Consider the following 19352-nt stretch of genomic DNA (forward strand, 5'->3'; position numbering starts at 1 on the left):
GATAACAACTACAAGTATTAAGCTTCTACAAGCCACGAGCATTCTCGAAATGTTAAATAGGCCCTATTGGTCAATCCACATAGGAAGATTAAGGACTTGAAATACTAGGAAGTAGAATGTTGTATTGGTAAAGATTCTACTGCTCCACTTTAAGTGGTGGAAATCTTATAATATAAGGTATTTACCCCTCATTATCATTGCTCCTTCCTTCAGGGCTTAATCTTCTTGAATGTGGAGGTGTTTACTGTACGAAGTACTAAGAAATACCAGTGTCAGCCCCACAAACTTTTCCTATGACTGCCCTCAACTGATCGACCAACTTTCATTCCTCAAAAAACATTTCGACCTTGATAGCGCCAATTGGTACAATTACGCGCCATATGCTCCCTTGGTCTCATCGATCCCATTGATTTCATCGGCCTTGAAAACGCAACGAACGCAACGAACGCAACGAACGAACGCCACTCGCAAATATTTCAACATGGCCGAGAAAAAGGCGGACGCCCCGGCAGCTGGCATGCTCTGGGGGGGCAGGTTCACAGGTTGGAATGTCTCGGGAAACAAGCTTCAGATGCAGTATACTAACCTCACGATGCGCAGGTGCCATTGATCCTCTCATGCATAAGTACAATGCCTCCATCCGGTACGATAAGGCTCTTTACAAAGAAGATATCCTTGGATCGATTGCTTTTGCCAGGGCCAACTCAAAGGCTGGCATCATCAGCGAAGACGAATTTCAGGCGATTGAGCGTGGTTTGCTCCAAGTGATGGAAGAATGGAAGCAGGGAACTTTCGCTATCTTGCCGAATGACGAAGATGTGAGAGGCTACTCAACTCTACTCAACTTCTCGAGGCTAACACAATGGACCAGATTCATACGGCAAACGAACGTCGCTTAGGAGAGGTCATCGGCAAGGACATCGCGGGTAAGCTGCACACAGGTCGCAGCCGCAACGAGCAAGTTGTCTGTGATATGCGCATGTGGTTACGCGATCGGATCCGCGAAATTGACAGCCAACTCGTTGCATTCCTCAGGGTTATCGTCACACGTGCTGAGTCTGATGAAATGTAAGTCTAGCCCCACCTCTGGCCTTGGCGGCCCCCTGCTGACTGACAACCTCAGCGACTACATCATGCCTGGATACACCCACTTACAGCGTGCCCAGCCCGTTCGGTGGTCTCAATGGTTGCTTTCACATGCCGCTGCGTTCAAGCAGGATCTCGAGCGGTTGCGCCAAGTTTTCGAAAGGGTCAATCTAAGTCCACTTGGTTGTGGCGCTTTGGCCGGCAATCCATTTCGAATCGATCGAAATATGATAGCTGAGGAGCTTGGGTTTAACGGAATAACCTTGAACTCCATGAATACCTCGGCCGACCGCGATTTCCTAATCGAGTTCCTGGCCTGGAACTCGATTTTCACCAACCACGTCAGCAGGTGGGCTGAGGACCTCATCATATATTCGACATCTGAGTTCGGTTTCGTGCGGCTGGCCGACGCCTATTCTACGGGTAGCTCTTTAATGCCCAATAAAAAAAACGCGGACTCGTTAGAGCTTCTGCGCGGCAAGTCAGGGCGTGCTTTCGGTCAAATGGCTGGGTTAATGATGGTGAGTCCTCATATTAACATCTCAGCCAGTTGCCTTGGCTTTGAGCGTATCGAGAGTAGCGACTAACTATCCACTCGGAAGACTCTGAAAGGCCTCCCCACTTGCTATAATAAAGATCTCCAGGAAGGGTGGGAGCCTATGCTGGATTCGGTTCAGACTGTGTCGGATAGTCTAGGCATAGCCAATGGGGTCATTGCTACATTGAAGGTGCGGCCAGAGCGGATGGAAGCTGCTCTGGACAAAACGATGCTAGCCACTGATGTCGCAGAGTGGTTGGTGAGGAAGGGATGTCCGTTCAGAGAGGCTCACCACATCTCTGGACGCGTCGTTGCACTGTCTGAAAAGCTGGAAGTTCCGATGGACAAGCTGACACTTGAGCAACTGCAAGCCATTGATTCTCGGTTCACAGCAGACATTGCGGAGGCATTCGAATATGAAACGAGTGTCGAAGCGAAAACGGCTAAAGGCGGTACCAGTCGATCAAGCGTGCTGGAGCAGATCCAGGTACTCAGGGCTATGTTAGATTAGGGGTTTGCCTGGTGCGGGATGCGGCTGGAGCAAGGGAATCTGGGACGGACATCGCGAATAGCACGCTTCATTCTGTGGAAAAATACATGATTCAAGAGCGACGCTCTTGAATGAACCAAAAAGTTCCAAAAATGACACAATGTTATTAGAGAACTCGAACAGGACAGCCGCCGGGCGAGCCGGACATGGGAGGAGTCGTTGTCTAACAATAAACGTTTAGTCTTGAAGGCATATTCCTATGAATGGTTGAGTTCTTGAGAATCGGCAGTCAAGACGCTGACTTGCTGCCAATAGGAATACGCAGAGGATGTTTGTCTAAACGAGCCATTGCAAGCAGTAGTCACTAGCTATGTCTACTATAGCTCCCGGCTCCCGGGATGTTTCATACAGGATCAGCTACAACCCCATCTCGTTGCCATGTCTCTTGAGAGCTCGAGCGCACGAGTCTAAAAACTAACCCCTGCAAGTTTGGGCCATTTTTGGCATTGCAGCAACTTTAACCGGGGTGGCAGATTGAGGCTCTCAACACTGCCGCAGTCAGCAGGCCAAGCACACCCACCACACATCCACTGCACAGGCTAAAGCAGCAGCAGCACCGGCCCTCTCACGAAGAAGGAAATGGGCGAGGGCAAGATTCGGGCAGCATTCTAGTCTGTAGTACAGCTTTCGCGGTTTTATCCAATGAAAATGCATAATGCAATCCACCAGTAGAATGACTTGTGGCGGTGCATAAGGCCACCATCCATAGAATAACAAGGTTTTCTCAGCAGTGATTTGACGAAATTCCACGTAGACAGACATCCAAGTGCTCAGAAAAACATGTTTGCAATTTACAAGCTTCATACTCTTTTGCCATTCAGCTTTTCTCATTGCGCATATCAAGTCCCTCGATGGCTGGTTTCTATCGACCTAATCTCTATATACGAATTAAGACTACCTAAGATACTAAAGGTACTCTCAAAGTGCCCTAGATTTCTCACAGTTTTCTTCTTAGGCTCTGTTCTTATAATCTTTGGGCTTCGGAAAATAAATCGTGACTTAGACAAATTTTCGACTGTTTGCTGTTTCCGTATATGGATTAAACCCAGATTCAGCTCCGAATTCAACCTTACCGAAATTTCCAAACTTTGGCTCTTAGAGCGTTCTAGGTACTGGCTAGTTCTTTGGCAAGCCTTCGAGAGTTGCCTGGCAGCATCTTACGTTTGGCTTTGTGCATTAAAGCATATATGATATACTCAAACAACACACTAGGGCCTGGACGTTAATCTACTATATCCTGTCTTTCAAGGTTGAAGGTCACGTTTCCCCTTCTCACACACTACAAGGCACCTTTCCAGGAATCTTCGACTAGGCTACAACACGATGAAAACTTCGCCCCTATACATTTAACCATACATGTAATAGCAATATCCTAACAGGTAAGGTCCTACTTCAATTTCCTTCATGCCTTACGTTATCGTTAAGTGCTTAACCAATGTGTTTAATGAGCTAGGTCAAGTCAGATAATTATAAAGACTTGACCTTATCTAAATTAAGTCAAATATATTTAAAAATAAAGTTTACTTAACCGTATTATAAACTTGGCTTAAAGCATCAATCTTATCGATAAAGGTAAAAATTTAAATAATTAAAATTTACGTTATTTAATTGGTTAAATTTGGGGTAATTTAAAATATATACCCATTTAACTTTACTTTTAACGTTTTTTTACCTTTTATTTATATAATTTTTTAATTAAAACATTAAAAAATTATTATAACTTTAAAAAATACGATTATAAATAATTTTATTACTTTATACGTTTTAAAATACATATTTAAAAATACGTATTACAATATATACTTTAATACATATTTTAAATACATATTTTTTTACAAATTTATTTATAATTTTTATTTTATTAATTATCTTTTATCTTCCCCACTACTTTACATTTTTCCTTTTACATTTTTTTTTACTCGCACTTTAAAACACCAAAAAAAATATCGTAATATTAAATTATATAAATTAAATAACCTTAAATTCCTTTTTACCATTTTATCACTTTTATTACCTTTATTTCCTTTACCACCTTTACCACTTTTACCACTTTTACCACTTTTACCACTTTTATTTCCTTTATCACTTTTACCACCCCACACATATTTACATAAAACCTTTATTTAATTAACCAACACCATATTAAAACCCCTTCCCTTTTACTTTAAACCTTTTAACACTTTTTTTTTACAACTATTTTCTATTACTACCTTAAAACACCAAAAAAAACATTATAATATTAAATCATATAAATTAAATAACCTTACCTTTACCTCTCGTATTACCCTGCACTTACAACACTAGCGATTTTCTTAAATCCATATAATCCTTTAATTTTTTTAATCCTCCCACTTACTCCTTATCATCTAAAATTACTACATATAAAATTATCGTCTTTTTTATTACCTTCTTCTTTATACCACATAATCTTTTCACCAACTTCCAAAATTCATTTTTATCGTTAACATACTAATATTTTAAATATTAAAAAACTTTTAAAATCTTTATTTTTACATTTTATTTTTAAAACATCATTACCAATTTACATTAATTAAAAACACGTTTACACTTAATTAACATAACAAAAATAACCAAAATATTAAAAGTCAATTAACACAAACATAAAAAACAAAACTAATTATTTTTTCATTAATTAACAAAAATACCACCCATTTTAATATAACTTATTTTAAATATATTAAAATATACTTTTAATTTATTACCGCTTTTAAACCTTTTTTTTTTATTAATACTAATACTATCGTATACTTTTAATTTAACCAATTTTATTAACTTTTTAAATTTTAATATAAGTTTAAATTTAAATTTAAAATTAAAACCTTTAAAATAATTAACATTTTACATTAATAAATTTTTATACTTTTTTTATAACACTTAAACCTTTACTTTAACATTTATTATTAAATTTAAATATTTAATTTTAAAAATTTTAATCTTTTTACCAAAATAAAATACAATAACAGTTTAATATAAAAATACTACATTATATAAGTCTTAATATTTTTAAAATTTTTAATAAACCCGTTATAATTTAAACTTAATCTTTTACACGTTAACCTTATTTAAATCAATTATATTAACCTTAATATTACCAATAATAAACCTCTTTTTATAAATCATTAAAAAATAAAATCATACCTTTTCGCCACATTAAATTACCTTTTTAAAATAACTTAAAATTTACTAACCAAATATTTAAAAATAAGTAAAAATAACTTAAAAACTTAACGTAAAATTATATTTATTAAAATTATTTTATAAATTTATTTATTAATTAAAATATTTTTATTAATTTATAAAACCATTAAATAAAAATTATAAAGTTATATTTACCTTTAATTTTTTTTATACCAAATCGTACCTTATAAAATATTTTTACATATAATTTTAAATTTTTTAAAAAAAAAACATTACGTTAAATAAAATAATATTCTTCCTTTTATACTATAATATTATTTCCTTAAAAAATTAAAAAATTTAATATATTTTTTTAAAATAAACCCAATTTTTTATAATAATTTTATAATTAATTAAAAACTTTACTAACAAATCAATTAATATACGTTAAAAATAATAAAAAATATTTAACGTTTTTTTAAAACGTAAATAACTTTTAACCTTAATAAATATTAAATTCCACTTAATATTATTATAAACTTTAATAATACCCCGTTTTTATATTTTTACAATTTTTTCGTTTAAATTCCACACATTTTAAATAATAAAAAAACTATTAAATTTTATAAATACAAATATTATATTATTTTTATTTAAATTAATTTTACTAATAAACTCAATAATTTAATTAAAAATAACTTTAACTTTAACTTTTTTAATAACTTTTTAAAAAACATTTCATTATTAAAAATTTTAACATATATATATAATTAATTAATATATTTTTTAAATAATTAATAAAGTAATAAATTTTACCTTATTACCTTTTAACTTATTAAAAACAAAACTAAAAACAATAATATTTAATACATAACTAAAACAACATATATAACATTATTTAATTAACTCATTTACTTTACAATTTATTAAACCTTGGTTTTAATATTTAAAAAAATATTTAATAACCTTATCATTAATTAAAAATTAAATTAATTATTAAATTATTATTAATTATAACAAAAATATTTATATATTACATTATTTAAAATAAAATATCTTATCCTTTTTAATATCCCATACGTATTAATAATATTAATTAAATAAACCACCATATTTTCGCTTATATAACTTTTATATACATAACATAAACTAATTAACCATATTTTATATTTAAAATTCTTATTAATATAATATATAACCACGGTTAATACAACCTTTTTACTTAATAATTATTATATATTAAAAAATAAATAAACCTTAAATTTAACATGGTTAAAAATTTAATATTTAATAACGTTACGCGTTATAATATAACACTTTTTAAATTAATAAAATATAATATTTTTTACCGCTAACATTATATCTTTAACAAATATTAAATTATAAAATTTAAATATATCCTTAAATTTATTTTATATTATAATATTAAACGTAATATTATAAACATTAATAAATTTTATAATTAATTATTTAAAATTATTTAAAATTTTTATAATAAAATGCTTTTTATTTTAATTGTAAATTTATTTTTTAATATTACAAAAAAAATTAATATTGTTATTAAAGTTAAAATTAACCGATTTAATATTATTTTTTATTTTAATAAATATATTATAATAAGATTTTTTATTACTTTTAATATATTATTTAATATTATTAATTAAATTAATATTAAATTTTTTAATAATATTTTATTTATTGCAAAAATAACAAAACTATTACTTATCGCCTTTTTTTAAGTAAATATTGCTTTTTTTATTAATAATTTATTTAATAAAAATTAAATAATTATTATATTTTAAAATATTTAAAATAACGCTTATATAAAACCATACGTTAATAATATACTTAACTTTATTAATAATAATACATAATAAAATTTACCAAATAACATTAATATTAATAAAGCTTTTTTATTTAAAAATTCGGTTTTAAATTATTTTATAATTTAAAAAAACTTTATTACCTTTTATCATATAATTAAAAACATTAACCATTATAAAATTCCAAATTTAATAATAAAATAAATAATAAAATAAAAATAAAAAATATAACAAATTAATATATCTTTAAATAAAAACCATTAATATATAAAAACCAAAAAATTTAATATATTAATAAAATACAACCAATATACTTTTTATCGTTAATAACAATTTAAATATATAATATATTTTAAAATTAAATAAAATTATTTTAATAATTTATTATTACGTTAATTATAAAAAAGTATTAAAAATAACCTTATATTTACTTTAATATAAAACGTTATTAATTATACAAACAAATATTATTAAACAATTTACTTTAAATTAACTAATTATACTTTATAAATATATATATAAATGGGCTTAAACAGCTTTAACTTATTTACCTACTAGGCAAATAAAAAAAATTTATATCTAAACTATATAAATATCCCGAAAAAACTATTTATCTAAACCCGGTCAGGTCAGGCCCGAATTAGGTCAGGCTATTAACTAACTCATTAAACACGCTGTGCCTAACCGTCTTATATAGCTCTATATCAAATTGCGCCGTGAATATCCGAAGTACGATGCTCATCATTTAGGAGATCTGTGGAAGATTCCACGATGAACAGAAAACCTTGCACGCCGCGTGTTTTTTCGCGGAGTCGCCGAAGCAATTTACGTCTTCCACGCAACACCTGGCTTCCCGTCCTCCATTCCGCATTTGTTTCAGGAGAGTTAGGTACCTATATCATCTACTATAAGGGCTGCAGTCAGAGATTGCGCCAATGCAAACCATCTACTTGGCTTGTATTTCATTTAAGGCTCACTTGTACCAACACCGGCAAGAGTGAGAACCAATAACAGATCGCGTCTATATTGTAGTTAGCCCGAGTATGTTCCTCCATTCTGCGTGAAGATTCATTGGGTACTTACCTCTTTCCCCGGGCTGTACAGTGACGTAGGATGGTATGGCTTCTCTATCTTCTTTTATGACGGCCAGTAGTTCAAATTACTTGCCTATTGTCCCGCAATATTGGTTAAGCCTTGTTGATTTGGAATAGCAAATTGTTTTAGTGATACGTTAGAGATGTATAAGCCATCGGTAATCCTATCACCGGTAAAAAGGGGCCCCTAGACTATTTCCTCTGCCCGAAATGCTGGAGATGTCTCAGTCCTTTTACCCGGTGACAGCCTATCAGAAATGTGTTGCATATTAGCCCGAGAATATTAGCCTCTTAGCTTTTACAGCGTACAGGGACAATAGCATACCGTGACTTTTCTGGAAACTCGATAAGTTGGGTACCACCCATGTTAATATTAATAGGATATAGATGCTTCGGCAGTTAATAAGCAAATACTCAGTTCCCGCCATGTGTCTGAATCTATATATATCCAAACATGTCCAACTAAGGGCCCTATCTGGTTCACACTCTGATCATCAGCCAGCACAATCCGTGGTATCAAAGTTCTCTCACAATGTTTTGGACTACTCTCCTCGGCTTCGCCGCCTTCGCCGAAGCGGCCCCCCAGTTCGGCGGTGGTTTCGGTGGCACTACTATGCTACGATTCGGATGCCCGAACGTCGTTATTGACAGGTTGGACCCTCTCGTCAACCCCGGTGCAATCCCTTCCTCGCACGTTCACCAAATCGTAGGAGGAAATGGCTTCAACGCCTCGATGACAACTGGAGATGTCGCCGAGACTGCTGACTGCACAACTTGCCAGTTCAGTAAGCTTTTCATCGAGGGAAAATATATATATGACACTTACTTACGTTCATATAGGCGAGGACTTCAGTAACTACTGGACAGCCAACCTCTACTTCAAGGCCCGCAATGGCACGTACAAGCGGGTCCCCCAACTTGGTCATGCGTACGTATACTTAGGAGTTCATTGGGTTTTTGTCTGTCAGTCGCTCATGCTTCGTTAGTCTACAATTCAACGACCAGTTCAGCACCCAAACACAAGGTGGTATTCTTGTGTACTACGTCTCGGCTCAGCCCGGCCAGATCACCGCATTCAAGCCGGTTAGTATCACCTAAGTACGAGCGACTTACAGAAATTGTATTAATCCATTTCAATAGGGTTTCCGTATGCTCTCCGGTGACGCCATGGCGCGCTCCAGGCCCGACACCAAGTTGAAGAGGCAAAACTGCTTCCGTTGCTACACGGGACCTAACTACGGAGGTGACACTGGTGCTCCATGCATGGACGACAAGTTAGTATTGCTATTCTCGCCTTTTAGTAACTGTCGTAGCTTATCATAATTACAGCGTCGACTCTGAGGCTCTCCCCAACAAGGTGTGCGCAGGTGGTATCCGATCCAACATTCTTTTCCCCACGTAAGTTCCTTCATATTCCTTGAATTTAACTTGGAGAATGATTAATGGTTTGCCTAGTTGCTGGGATGGCAAGAATCTGGACAGCCCTAACCACCAGGACCACGTTGCCTACCCGACGTCCGGCCCGGCCAACTTCCTGAGCTTGGGAGGATCCTGCCCGTCAACTCACCCTATCCGGATCCCGCAGCTCATGTATGGTAAGTTATGACCCCCTTTCCTAGTTTATGATTGCATTAGTAACTCTCTTATTACCAGAGGTTGTCTGGGACACCACCAAGTTCAACGACAAGAGCCAGTGGCCCACCGACGGATCTCAGCCATTCTACCTCAGCACAGGCGACAACACCGGATACGGCCAGCACGCTGACTACGTTTTCGGATGGAAGGGTGACGCCCTCCAGAAGGCTATGGACACCTCTGGCTGCATGGGTGCCCGCTGCGCAACCCTCACGACCCAGGCCATCGACGCGGCAAGGAAGTGCAGCGTGAAGAAGGTTGTGTCTGAGGACGAAGACGGATGTAAGTTTTACTACTATCGAAGTCTATAGTTCATTTCTCTAACCAGAAAATAGGGCTTACCGAGCTACCCGGAACTAACATGCCCATGGTATAAAGCGCCACCGACCCCGTACTCAACTCAGCATGGCATGTTAGAAGCGTCAAGAGCGGTTAATTGGCTACGAGGCTTGGAACAGAATAGAGCGATAGTAATATAGATTGTTCAATTAATTTTATCGCATTCTTCTCTGATTAAATAGATACCCGATTCAAGCATCTGATGTGTACCAAGCCCTATTTAGAATTGGTGCATAAAATCCACCTACGTGATACCAGACATGTTGAATATATTCATAATTGATCCGGAATATAAAGGGGAATTATGTTTTGATATTACGCTCATATGAAGCTCTAAATTTCATCTTCAATGTGCTGTATCTGTTACTAGCTTTACTCTATCTCAGCCATGGCATATACAAATGCTCATAGGTTGTGTTCCCTTCCCTTCAACTGAACTCGAAGGTCGGTCCGTATTGCCAGTAATGCCCTTCCACGCGCGGGCTTATGTGATACTGAGTTGCGTTTCGATAAAGCAACCTTGCCGCAAACACAGATATGTCCACAATCTTTATCTTCTCAACGCTGGGTATCTCAATGTCGTCAGAACGACGCTTATATATGGTGGTACATCTGCTCGCCTGTAGCTTAGATGTCCTTCTACATCTTGGGTATCAATAGTATATCGCCTCCCTTTCCTCGACGCTGGAGGTAGGAGGATCAGGTTCTGGTGTAAGGTCGGAGGTAATTTGTGTATACAAATTCTTGCTTCGGTTATCGACTACTTTTGCTTGACCATCCAGAGGATCCAGCCGCCGACGCCAAAAATACAGGTAAATGCTAGGTTAAAACATGTTAGCTTAAGATATGGTATAATAGACCAAGCTGACACTTACCCACAAGAAACGTTTCAACCGCTCTATGGTCAACCTCCCTCTTCATGACGATGCTCATATTGCTCATTTCCCGGGTGATGAGCTGGGGCAGCTCTCGGGTAATAAGCTCAGTGTTGATAGCGGGCATGGTGAGAAATGACAAAAGTAACTTAATTAAGAATTATAAATTGTTAGAGTTGATAAATATTTGAGGTTTATAGAAGTAAGTATGAGAATGGAAAATGCGAAGTGAAGCGCTGCTTGACTCTTTCAAGTAGTACATCTGATCGACACGGCTGGGTTATTGTCAATTTAAGTAACCAGAAAAACTGAGATTAGAAACCCCTGGATCCTGGCGCCGACGAAGTCATCGCGGCTCGGCTCATTATCAGTCGATTTTAGAGGCTTTCCTATTCTGGGTCATAGCATCAGGTGGATTCGAAACAATACCAAAGATACCCCCTAAGCGCACCAGAGGTAGTTAGTGATAGCTTGGCCCGTTTGCCTACGCATGCCAGATTTCGTCTATTAAATGCAACATCCTGTCAAGTACATTAGGTATCTAAGGTAGGTGTGTAGAAAACTGCTGTCGTATTGCTCTCTGATAGGATTATGTATCCTAGTATTTGACTTTTATCATTGCTTCTCTCATCCTCGTGTAGATCTATTGTCGTCAAAAGGAGTGTGGGCTTAGTGGATCTACCGAAAATCAATTAATCGATCGTGCCATATGGCGCGAGGAGAAATATGACTGAAACAGATTTGCGACAGGGTTTAATGAATACACTAGAACTAAACACTACGAGAAGAACCAATAGCTTTACAGCATTTCCATGACGCATTTACCGTTGATTCTTCAAATGCAACGTAAATAGCAAGGTGAGTAGATTTGAGCCTTGAGCCTCAATATGCGGTCCTTATTTAACATGGGGGGATGGTAGAGGAATCCCCCTTATCCCTGGCACTTGTGTTACATACTATTACGGTACCCAATACGAAGTAAATTATTTCAAATTGACAGGCCAAAAGGCCAAGTCTCTCCCTCAGATTCGTACTCCACCGCCCTTCACGAAGATTGAGAATTCGAAGGCCGAGAACAACTTTCTTCACTCCCGTAGCGTGCATGCAGCATCAGTCGCTCATAGATAATGCCGGACGAACCTGCGTGATTTATATATCCTAGTCCTAGCGCTTAGCCGCTCTTTTCACAACTGCACCATGTTGAGGACTCAACCTCTCCAGGGATATTGGCATGGAAGTGACTATTCAACTGTCATTCTCATACCTTCGCGCACCAAAAATATGAGCAACCTCCTATCTCCCCCAATTATACTGCACTCGAGAACATTTAGCATTTTAACAGTCTGACAGTCCCTGTTCGCCCCGCCATTTAGGCCCGTGTCCAGTAATAATTGCAGATCCCTCTCCTGTTGTACAGAAGGCATTCCGCCCTGATATGTCTAGGTTACAGTGGCTGGTATCGCTATAAATATAGTGGTAAAGTACCTGAATTTAGTGAACGGGCCACTATCCGACCTTCACCTTAGCATTACCTAGATCTTCGTGGGTAGCACGCTAGAATCTAAGTACCTAAGACAATACGCCCTAAAAACTATTTGACAGGGATGAATTATCTTCTAGTTTACACCGTAAATAGCTTGGCTTAAATCTTAAATGACTGCATCGCTTCTATCAAGTGGAACCAACTCCGCATCCCCGTGCCGGGGGTGTACCGTGACAAAGCTACGGGTTCGGATGTAGGTACGCCGGACTCACGGGCAGCATCAATCATTTCGGAAGACCGCAGGATAAGGACACTTGTAAACCAGACTTTTCTTTGAACGCTCTCACCTGCTCGTCTATCAATTCATATCTAGCAAGCGAGATACTTTTTCCTGTATCCATAAATTCCGAGGGGGTAGACGGGTTGGTGTCACGCCGGCGACCGAGAAGCTCGGAGCGAGCTCATGCCGATGACAAATCGATTTCTTTGTATGTAAAATACCTTTCAGGGTCGCGCATCCGTTACGCAGTTCGAGGATTGTTTCCAACTTTCAACTCATTATTCTTTTCACCAAAATCTCCATACTCGCTTTCGATTTCGCTCACTATGGCCATGACCATTCGGAATGTGGCACTTCTTGGTGTAAGCATGACGTCTATACTCTGTTGATTCATAGGTACTAAAAATATCACAGGCTACTGGTGCTTTAGGGGCACACATTCGTGGTGCACTAACCCAGGCAGGCTTCGTGGTAACTGCCATTCAACGCAAGGGTTCTACCAACCCCGTTCCCTCAGGGGTCAAGAGCATTAAAGTCGAACTATCCAACAAAGATGATTTGACGTCTGCTTTCAAAGGGCAGGATGCCGTAGTCAGGTCTGTCATCATTTCTTTTATGCTATGTCTCGTCTCTCGAGGCTCACTTCAGCCACCTGACTCTGATTAGCGCTGTCCCAAATCCTACTCTCGCAACAGAGAGTATTATGATTGATGCTGCCATCGCGGCCGCTGTGAAACGGATTATTCCATCGGAGTATAGCACCAACTTCGAGACCCCGCTATCACGACAGCTACCAATAGTTAAAGATAAGGCCCAAATCCGCGAGTACTTGCAATCTGCTATTGCGAATAACGGCACCTCCACAACCTGGTCCTCTGTGAATAATGGCCCATTCTTCGAGATGTGCTTAAAGCTAGGCGCATTGGGTCCCAACATCAAAGAGAAAAAGGCCATCTTTCATAATGGTGGTGACCACTTGATCGGAACCTCAACACTCCCTGATATTGCTGCGGCGGTAGTCAAGCTTCTTGACCCTGCACACCTGGATGAAACTGCGAATAAGTCGGTTTATATCCATTCGGCCGCCATTAGTGAGCGTCTTCTCACAAAGCTAGCATCTGAGGTTACAGGTATTGATTTCGGTGATGTGGAAAGCGGAAAGATCCTGGATCTTGATATAGATCGCATGGTTGCTGAAGCCGAGGAGAAGCTAGCAAAGGGCGATAGATCTGGTTGGTTTAGTTACTACTATCAGATGATGTACGGAAAGGGCTACGGCGGTGAAGACTTCAAAAAGTTGTCTTGGAATGAACGACTAGGGCTCAGGACTATGGATGAGGCAGATATAAAGGGACTGATCCAGAGTATCGCTCAAGAGCTCGGAGTTCCGGTAGCTTCGAATACTAACACCTAGCCTGGTACTTATTAGACACGCAATAGATATGATAGGTCTACGACTTAGACATATACATGAATTCATTTGTGGTAATTTGTGACCACCATCATCTTTCCGTGGTTATGGAGCACTATTTCGGAGGAGTTACCGCGAGCAACATTGCTAGATGCAAGATAATACAAATACTCTGAAGTCTTTTAACCTAGAAACCATATATACCGGGCACTTTGTGTCTTCATACTCTGGTGGGTATTTTCCTTACATCCTCCCACCCTGGATATACCAATAACTGATAGCACAAAGCCCCTATATTCAAAACCAGTTGATAACAAACTATAATATTCCCTGAATAGAAAATTAGGGTTAGGCGAAGAAGGCAACCTTTGAGTACTCCGGATAAACCCCTAGTGATAAGCATAAAATAAACAAACACCTCGCCATGATCACTTCGTCGCTGTCCCATCGATTTATAACCCATTCGAATCGATTTTCATTCGTCTTGTACCCATAAGTCGTCATTCGGGACAAGATCACTTGTACCTAATTGATATTAGCTTTTAACTCATTTGATATGCCCATCCTCAGGTAATTATTAGACTTACAACTAAAAACATGCGTGAGAAATGTAGCGGAGATAAGCTGCCAGCAGTCCATCTCTTGGGGGTGGGTCGGGCGGTTGCAGGTACCAAGGAAGGTGTTGTTGATATCTCTCATGTCGTAGTTGTTATTTCCAGTTGCGTATAAAGCTATAGATATCTGTTAACTAAGTTCCAGGAGTCAGAAATGAAAAGGGGCATGGATCTACGTACTGACCGCTCCTGTCGATCGATTAAATAGAGGCACCGGATGGTCCGTCGAATGACCGACAGCATCGTCCTTATTATACATTTCAAAGCGGTCGATGACCCAGTCTCTCGGTGCTTTTGCGCTACATCCATCGCATGCCCATCGGCCCTTACTAGCATCGTTATTACTGCTAGCCGAGATAGGTACCACATGACCCATGTCGGAGCAACTAAGCGGTGCGTGGTCGTGGATTTGCATTTCCGTTGAGCTGAAAGTGACGCCCACATCGGTAATGTCGTTACTCTTTCCAATATAAATAGTGAAGTCTGCAAGTGCAGGCGACGCAGCCGCGACAGCAAGAAGGGTAGTTAGGAGGTATATCATTGTTGTTATCGTAAGCCAGACGTCGAAATTCTGATATGTTGGTTGTAATTACTGTTTCTTCTCCTTGGTAATTGCCGAGGACGTCCCCAGTCGGGCAAATGGTAGCCCTTAAGATCTATGATACCTGCATAGAGGAACCAGTATTATATCCCAGTGTGTGATAATATCTTGCCATTAATAGACGGGTTGGTCGAAGCTTATATAGTAAGGGTGCATATATGACGCTTCGATCCGATAGCAGCACTTGTTGACTGGAGTATCGACAACTTTCAGGTAATAGCCTCCTAGGTGCATGCTAAGAGTTAAAGTAAGTCTCAGTGTAAGCCACATACGTAAGAATCAGTCTGCAAATCAAATTTCATAGCCGTAACAGCTCATGATGTGAGTGAGTACTCGGTAAGATGTGGAATGTGGTTTAGAAACCGGGGTAAAGATCGTCTATAGTAGCACAATAGGGACAACTATATCGTCGATTGTTTTCTTGTAAGAGTTATGAAAATCATATACAATAATAGACAAACGGAAATAATGATCAACTAAATCAATACTGGCGAGCTCCATATACGGTCATTGAACTACAATAATAAATAGCAAGGTAGGTATGCATGGTATAAATCACTTGAGGTTGGGGAAATGAGACTTCGTTTGGAATCTAGGTCATTATACAATTTAACCAAGCATTTGGTTTTGAGATGTCTGCATCATTAGCAAAGCATAACTCCCTTGAAAGTCAATTTATTATGTCAATGTAAGACATTAACAAACACCGAATGACAACTAATTCCACTCCAGCCTTTCGACATGCCTAGTATCACTGAAGAGCCCATCCCAGGGAGCATATCAAATTTACGGTAGGTTCTTATCCCTATCATGAAATCTAAATTCTTCGATGGCTTTCTTTCAAGGAGGCCTAGGTACCTTGGTACATGGGTATCCCGTACCCTTCTTCAACCTTTCAATAGGTAGCAACAAGGGTTAAATCGGTACAATAGAGGTCGCGAATATAGCTACATCAGACGTGTCTTAGGTATGGTGACATCAGAACAGGTGAAAGTGAGAAAAAGTAAGTTTCAGGATCTAAAGGCACTCGAATCGCATAAAAGATTTTAGAACACTTTTAGCCATTTACCTAACATTCAAAAGCGTGGCTGTTTCGAGAGGCTAAGGAGACCTTAGATAGGTACCTAAGGCAAGGTGGACGTCATTGTAGGTATTTAATACATGAATTTATAGACATACGTAATGTTAAGTATTGCAGTCTAAATATCTTCCCTGAATTTTGCAATACCTAACGCATAAGCAACCAACCAATTAAGTTTTACATAGAATGATTCTTCTGGGAGACCTGGACATGCAACCATGCGATTTGAGACTTTTGTTTGTTATTACGTTGTACTATAGCTGGAGCATTCGTGAGACATTCCGGCACTTTAAGAGACAATAGAACACAAATCTAATAAATATAGTAGAATTATCAAAAAGAATCGTTAAAGTTTTATGCATTCTACGTTTATTTAGCTCTAGTACTCATGAAGTGGACTTTCTCTCATTGGTGATCTAGCGCCAAAACTTAATAGCAGCTGTTGAGACTTCCAGCTGGTATAAGTGATGAGATATTAATTGGTCCTCGCATCCTCGTTCCCCAAAGTCGCACCTGGCACCTCATAGTCCTTTAATTCGTTTGGAATATCCTCGTACGCAATCTCCTCACTTCTCTGCAATAGTTGATCCAGAAGGCTCAAAATGTGTTGTGGCGCGTCTGGGCCCACGTAAAATTCGCGACCAGCAATATCAATAAGAGTACCATTAGATGCTTCTATCTCTTCCTCTTCCGGCGGATTGTGTAATTCATATTCCTTCAACTCGTGCGGGATGTCCTCATATTTGAGGTCGTCCTGTTCTGCTAAACGATAGAAACGGTTGGTAATTTCTTGCGGAACGTCATAGTTGATACGAAACCTGTGGTTGTCGATAGAAATAATATCTGGCTCCACTTCTTTCAGGACGCGGTCAGGGCTGACTATTCGTAGCTGAGAAGCCATCTGGTTTGAATCAAAATTATATGAAGACTGAGTATCTTGTCGATTGAATGCTGTATTGTTCATATGAAAACAGTACCTAAAGTAGGTAGGCTGTGATGGAGGGCATATTTATATCTCGAGGCCCTCTAGCCCCTTGGCACTTTTACTAAAGATCGGCCCAGGTATCGCGGCCTGTGCTGCCATTTTGATTACTTGTTACAGTTTAGCGCAACTATATATATTTATTAAAATGCTTGTAAGAATACTACGTCATCGCTTTTGATTCCACTCAGCCACGTTTTGTGACGCACAACCACGTGTAACAACAATCGAATACATGAGGGTAGCTATTAATACCTACCTAGTATATGTCGAAATCCGATAATAAGCCCCTAAAGAACTACTTTCCGCTCTCCTCAATAGAAATTATATCAGTAAAAGATCCAAATATACCCTTCACCCACCCAAAGTACCTACGTATACCTAGAAGCTGTTATAGCTGATGCAGACTAATACTTAAGGTAGCTACCTACCGAATTGGTTGATGTGCTCACATGTAAAGTTCTCAAAGATTTCTTGACTCCGAACTTTTCCTATTGGCTTAAAACGTAGTAATATTACCAAAACTATGAAATTATAATAGGTGGCTGGAGACATTTACTTTAATGAGTTACTCTGGTGTGGTATTTAATCATTTGATGATGGATTAGTATTCTAATACTTAATGATATTCAAGCAGGCTAGGTAGTTTCCATTCAAACTTTGAGCAATTGAAAATGTAAACTGTAGAACTAGATATGATTCGACAGTATGTACTGTAGAACTAGATATGATTCGACAGTATGTTATCGGTTATGAAATAGGTGACAGGCTATCCATGTACATAAATGCACATTCCAGTTAAGCAGCGTTCATAGTGATAGTCAAATCGCCGCAGTTGATGCCAGACCACAAGAACCAATCTCCATGCTTGCTCTGCCAGCTATTAGCCGCACTAATGGCGCAGAGACACTGCGAGACGTCTCCCACAACACAAAGCCTAGCTCCTTGACCATTTTCCTTGCAAGTGCCTCCTTCTTTGCAAAGTTCTTCGACGACACTGGCAGGAGTTTGAGAACCCTTCCATCGGCCGGCATCATTGTTATGATGGCAATCGCACGCATTGACGAGCAAACCGGGCATCATGGCGAGAACCGAAACGAGTGCTGTGATTGACTGCATGTTGATGAATTGATGAGGTTCTTGTTGAAGATGCTGTGGAGAGTTGGTATAAGCAAGTTAAGTTCTTAGGATTGAGTTGATAACATACAGTTAACTTTGTGCTGGTATGAGCGCTAGTGTGATAGTTGGTGAGAGTTGATGTTGCTTGTGATTGGTATTGGTGAGTTGATGGTGACTTATTCTGGATGAGTATTTGATGTATTAGGTACTTGGGGAGGTAATGTCCTTATATAGAATTTCATGTTTCGAGGAAGGCTTCGATGGAAACCACAACGAAGACTTTGCCATCCACCTTGTGTGGTGCTGCTTGGTTTGCTACAACGTTGCCTTTGCTATTTTCGTCAACAGTGATGCGGTAAACATACTATACGAATTTCGACAATTGATCGATATCGGCGAAAAGGCGAGCTTCGCTGTCGTATTGGAATAGACAAGCCAATATTCTTAGTATCAAATAGTAGCTTTTCCCAGCCTTGTAGTATACTGAGAACGGGATTGGAGAGTCAATACGACGGGATTATATTATGACATAATTATTGGGCTGAGCAGTTATGCTGTGACGGTGAGAGCAATATTACAAAATTTTATTTTTAACAGAATGTCGATCATTCAGCTTGATCTTCCTTTGTAAAGTTGTCGCAAACATCTTGGCTCATTGATTTTAGGTAGTCTATACTATTAAGAGAGACGCTTGGGCTTTCGT

At 38.3% G+C, this 19352-nt stretch overlaps 7 protein-coding genes across 7 annotated transcripts; 3 read left to right on the top strand and 4 right to left on the bottom strand.

The window, feature by feature from the left end:
- Nucleotides 1-481: 481 nt before the first annotated feature.
- Nucleotides 482-2135, top strand: F4817DRAFT_359152 (argininosuccinate lyase; the record flags this gene model as incomplete). Its single annotated transcript, XM_049306119.1, has 5 exons — nucleotides 482-542; nucleotides 601-818; nucleotides 872-1068; nucleotides 1124-1607; nucleotides 1689-2135. The coding sequence occupies 5 exons, from the start codon at nucleotides 482-484 to the stop codon at nucleotides 2133-2135; spliced, it is 1407 nt and encodes a 468-aa protein (XP_049158552.1).
- Nucleotides 2136-8581: 6446 nt separating this feature from the next.
- Nucleotides 8582-10240, top strand: F4817DRAFT_365664 (uncharacterized protein; the record flags this gene model as incomplete). The annotated part of the gene is made up of 8 exons (XM_049306898.1): nucleotides 8582-9014; nucleotides 9070-9157; nucleotides 9216-9312; nucleotides 9370-9503; nucleotides 9559-9627; nucleotides 9685-9824; nucleotides 9883-10146; nucleotides 10200-10240. The coding sequence occupies exons 1-8, from the start codon at nucleotides 8762-8764 to the stop codon at nucleotides 10238-10240; spliced, it is 1086 nt and encodes a 361-aa protein (XP_049158553.1). The 5' UTR covers nucleotides 8582-8761.
- Nucleotides 10241-10963: 723 nt separating this feature from the next.
- Nucleotides 10964-11205, bottom strand: F4817DRAFT_316537 (uncharacterized protein; the record flags this gene model as incomplete). The annotated part of the gene is made up of 2 exons (XM_049300693.1): nucleotides 10964-11022; nucleotides 11079-11205. The coding sequence occupies 2 exons, from the start codon at nucleotides 11203-11205 to the stop codon at nucleotides 10964-10966; spliced, it is 186 nt and encodes a 61-aa protein (XP_049158554.1).
- Nucleotides 11206-13102: 1897 nt separating this feature from the next.
- Nucleotides 13103-14410, top strand: F4817DRAFT_339546 (NAD(P)-binding protein). The gene is made up of 3 exons (XM_049303550.1): nucleotides 13103-13203; nucleotides 13256-13437; nucleotides 13508-14410. The coding sequence occupies exons 1-3, from the start codon at nucleotides 13168-13170 to the stop codon at nucleotides 14253-14255; spliced, it is 966 nt and encodes a 321-aa protein (XP_049158555.1). The 5' UTR covers nucleotides 13103-13167; the 3' UTR covers nucleotides 14256-14410.
- A 317-nt stretch (nucleotides 14411-14727) lies between these two features.
- Nucleotides 14728-15407, bottom strand: F4817DRAFT_359157 (uncharacterized protein; the record flags this gene model as incomplete). The annotated part of the gene is made up of 3 exons (XM_049306120.1): nucleotides 14728-14777; nucleotides 14840-14983; nucleotides 15047-15407. 3 exons carry the CDS (start codon nucleotides 15405-15407, stop codon nucleotides 14728-14730), a joined length of 555 nt encoding a protein of 184 aa, XP_049158556.1.
- A 1484-nt stretch (nucleotides 15408-16891) lies between these two features.
- F4817DRAFT_339548 (uncharacterized protein) lies at nucleotides 16892-17611 on the bottom strand. The gene has a single exon (XM_049303551.1). The coding sequence runs from the start codon at nucleotides 17510-17512 to the stop codon at nucleotides 17024-17026; it is 489 nt and encodes a 162-aa protein (XP_049158557.1). The 5' UTR covers nucleotides 17513-17611; the 3' UTR covers nucleotides 16892-17023.
- A 717-nt stretch (nucleotides 17612-18328) lies between these two features.
- Nucleotides 18329-18753, bottom strand: F4817DRAFT_365672 (uncharacterized protein; the record flags this gene model as incomplete). The annotated part of the gene is made up of 1 exon (XM_049306899.1): nucleotides 18329-18753. Exon 1 carries the CDS (start codon nucleotides 18647-18649, stop codon nucleotides 18329-18331), a length of 321 nt encoding a protein of 106 aa, XP_049158558.1. The 5' UTR covers nucleotides 18650-18753.
- Between the last annotated feature and the right edge of the window lie 599 nt (nucleotides 18754-19352).

The sequence above is a fragment of the Daldinia loculata genome, assembly GCF_022478755.1.
Source record: "Daldinia loculata strain CBS 113971 unplaced genomic scaffold F4817scaffold_28, whole genome shotgun sequence".
Lineage (NCBI taxonomy): Eukaryota > Fungi > Ascomycota > Sordariomycetes > Xylariales > Hypoxylaceae > Daldinia > Daldinia loculata.

Coding starts and splice junctions, on each gene's coding strand:
- F4817DRAFT_339546 (XM_049303550.1), top strand. CDS start 13,168: ATGGCCATGACCATTCGGAATGTGGCACTTCTTGGT. Junction 13,204..13,255: donor GGAATGTGGCACTTCTTGGT/GTAAGCATGACG, acceptor AAAATATCACAG/GCTACTGGTGCTTTAGGGGC. Junction 13,438..13,507: donor GGGCAGGATGCCGTAGTCAG/GTCTGTCATCAT, acceptor GACTCTGATTAG/CGCTGTCCCAAATCCTACTC.
- F4817DRAFT_339548 (XM_049303551.1), bottom strand. CDS start 17,512: ATGAACAATACAGCATTCAATCGACAAGATACTCAGTCTTCATATAAT.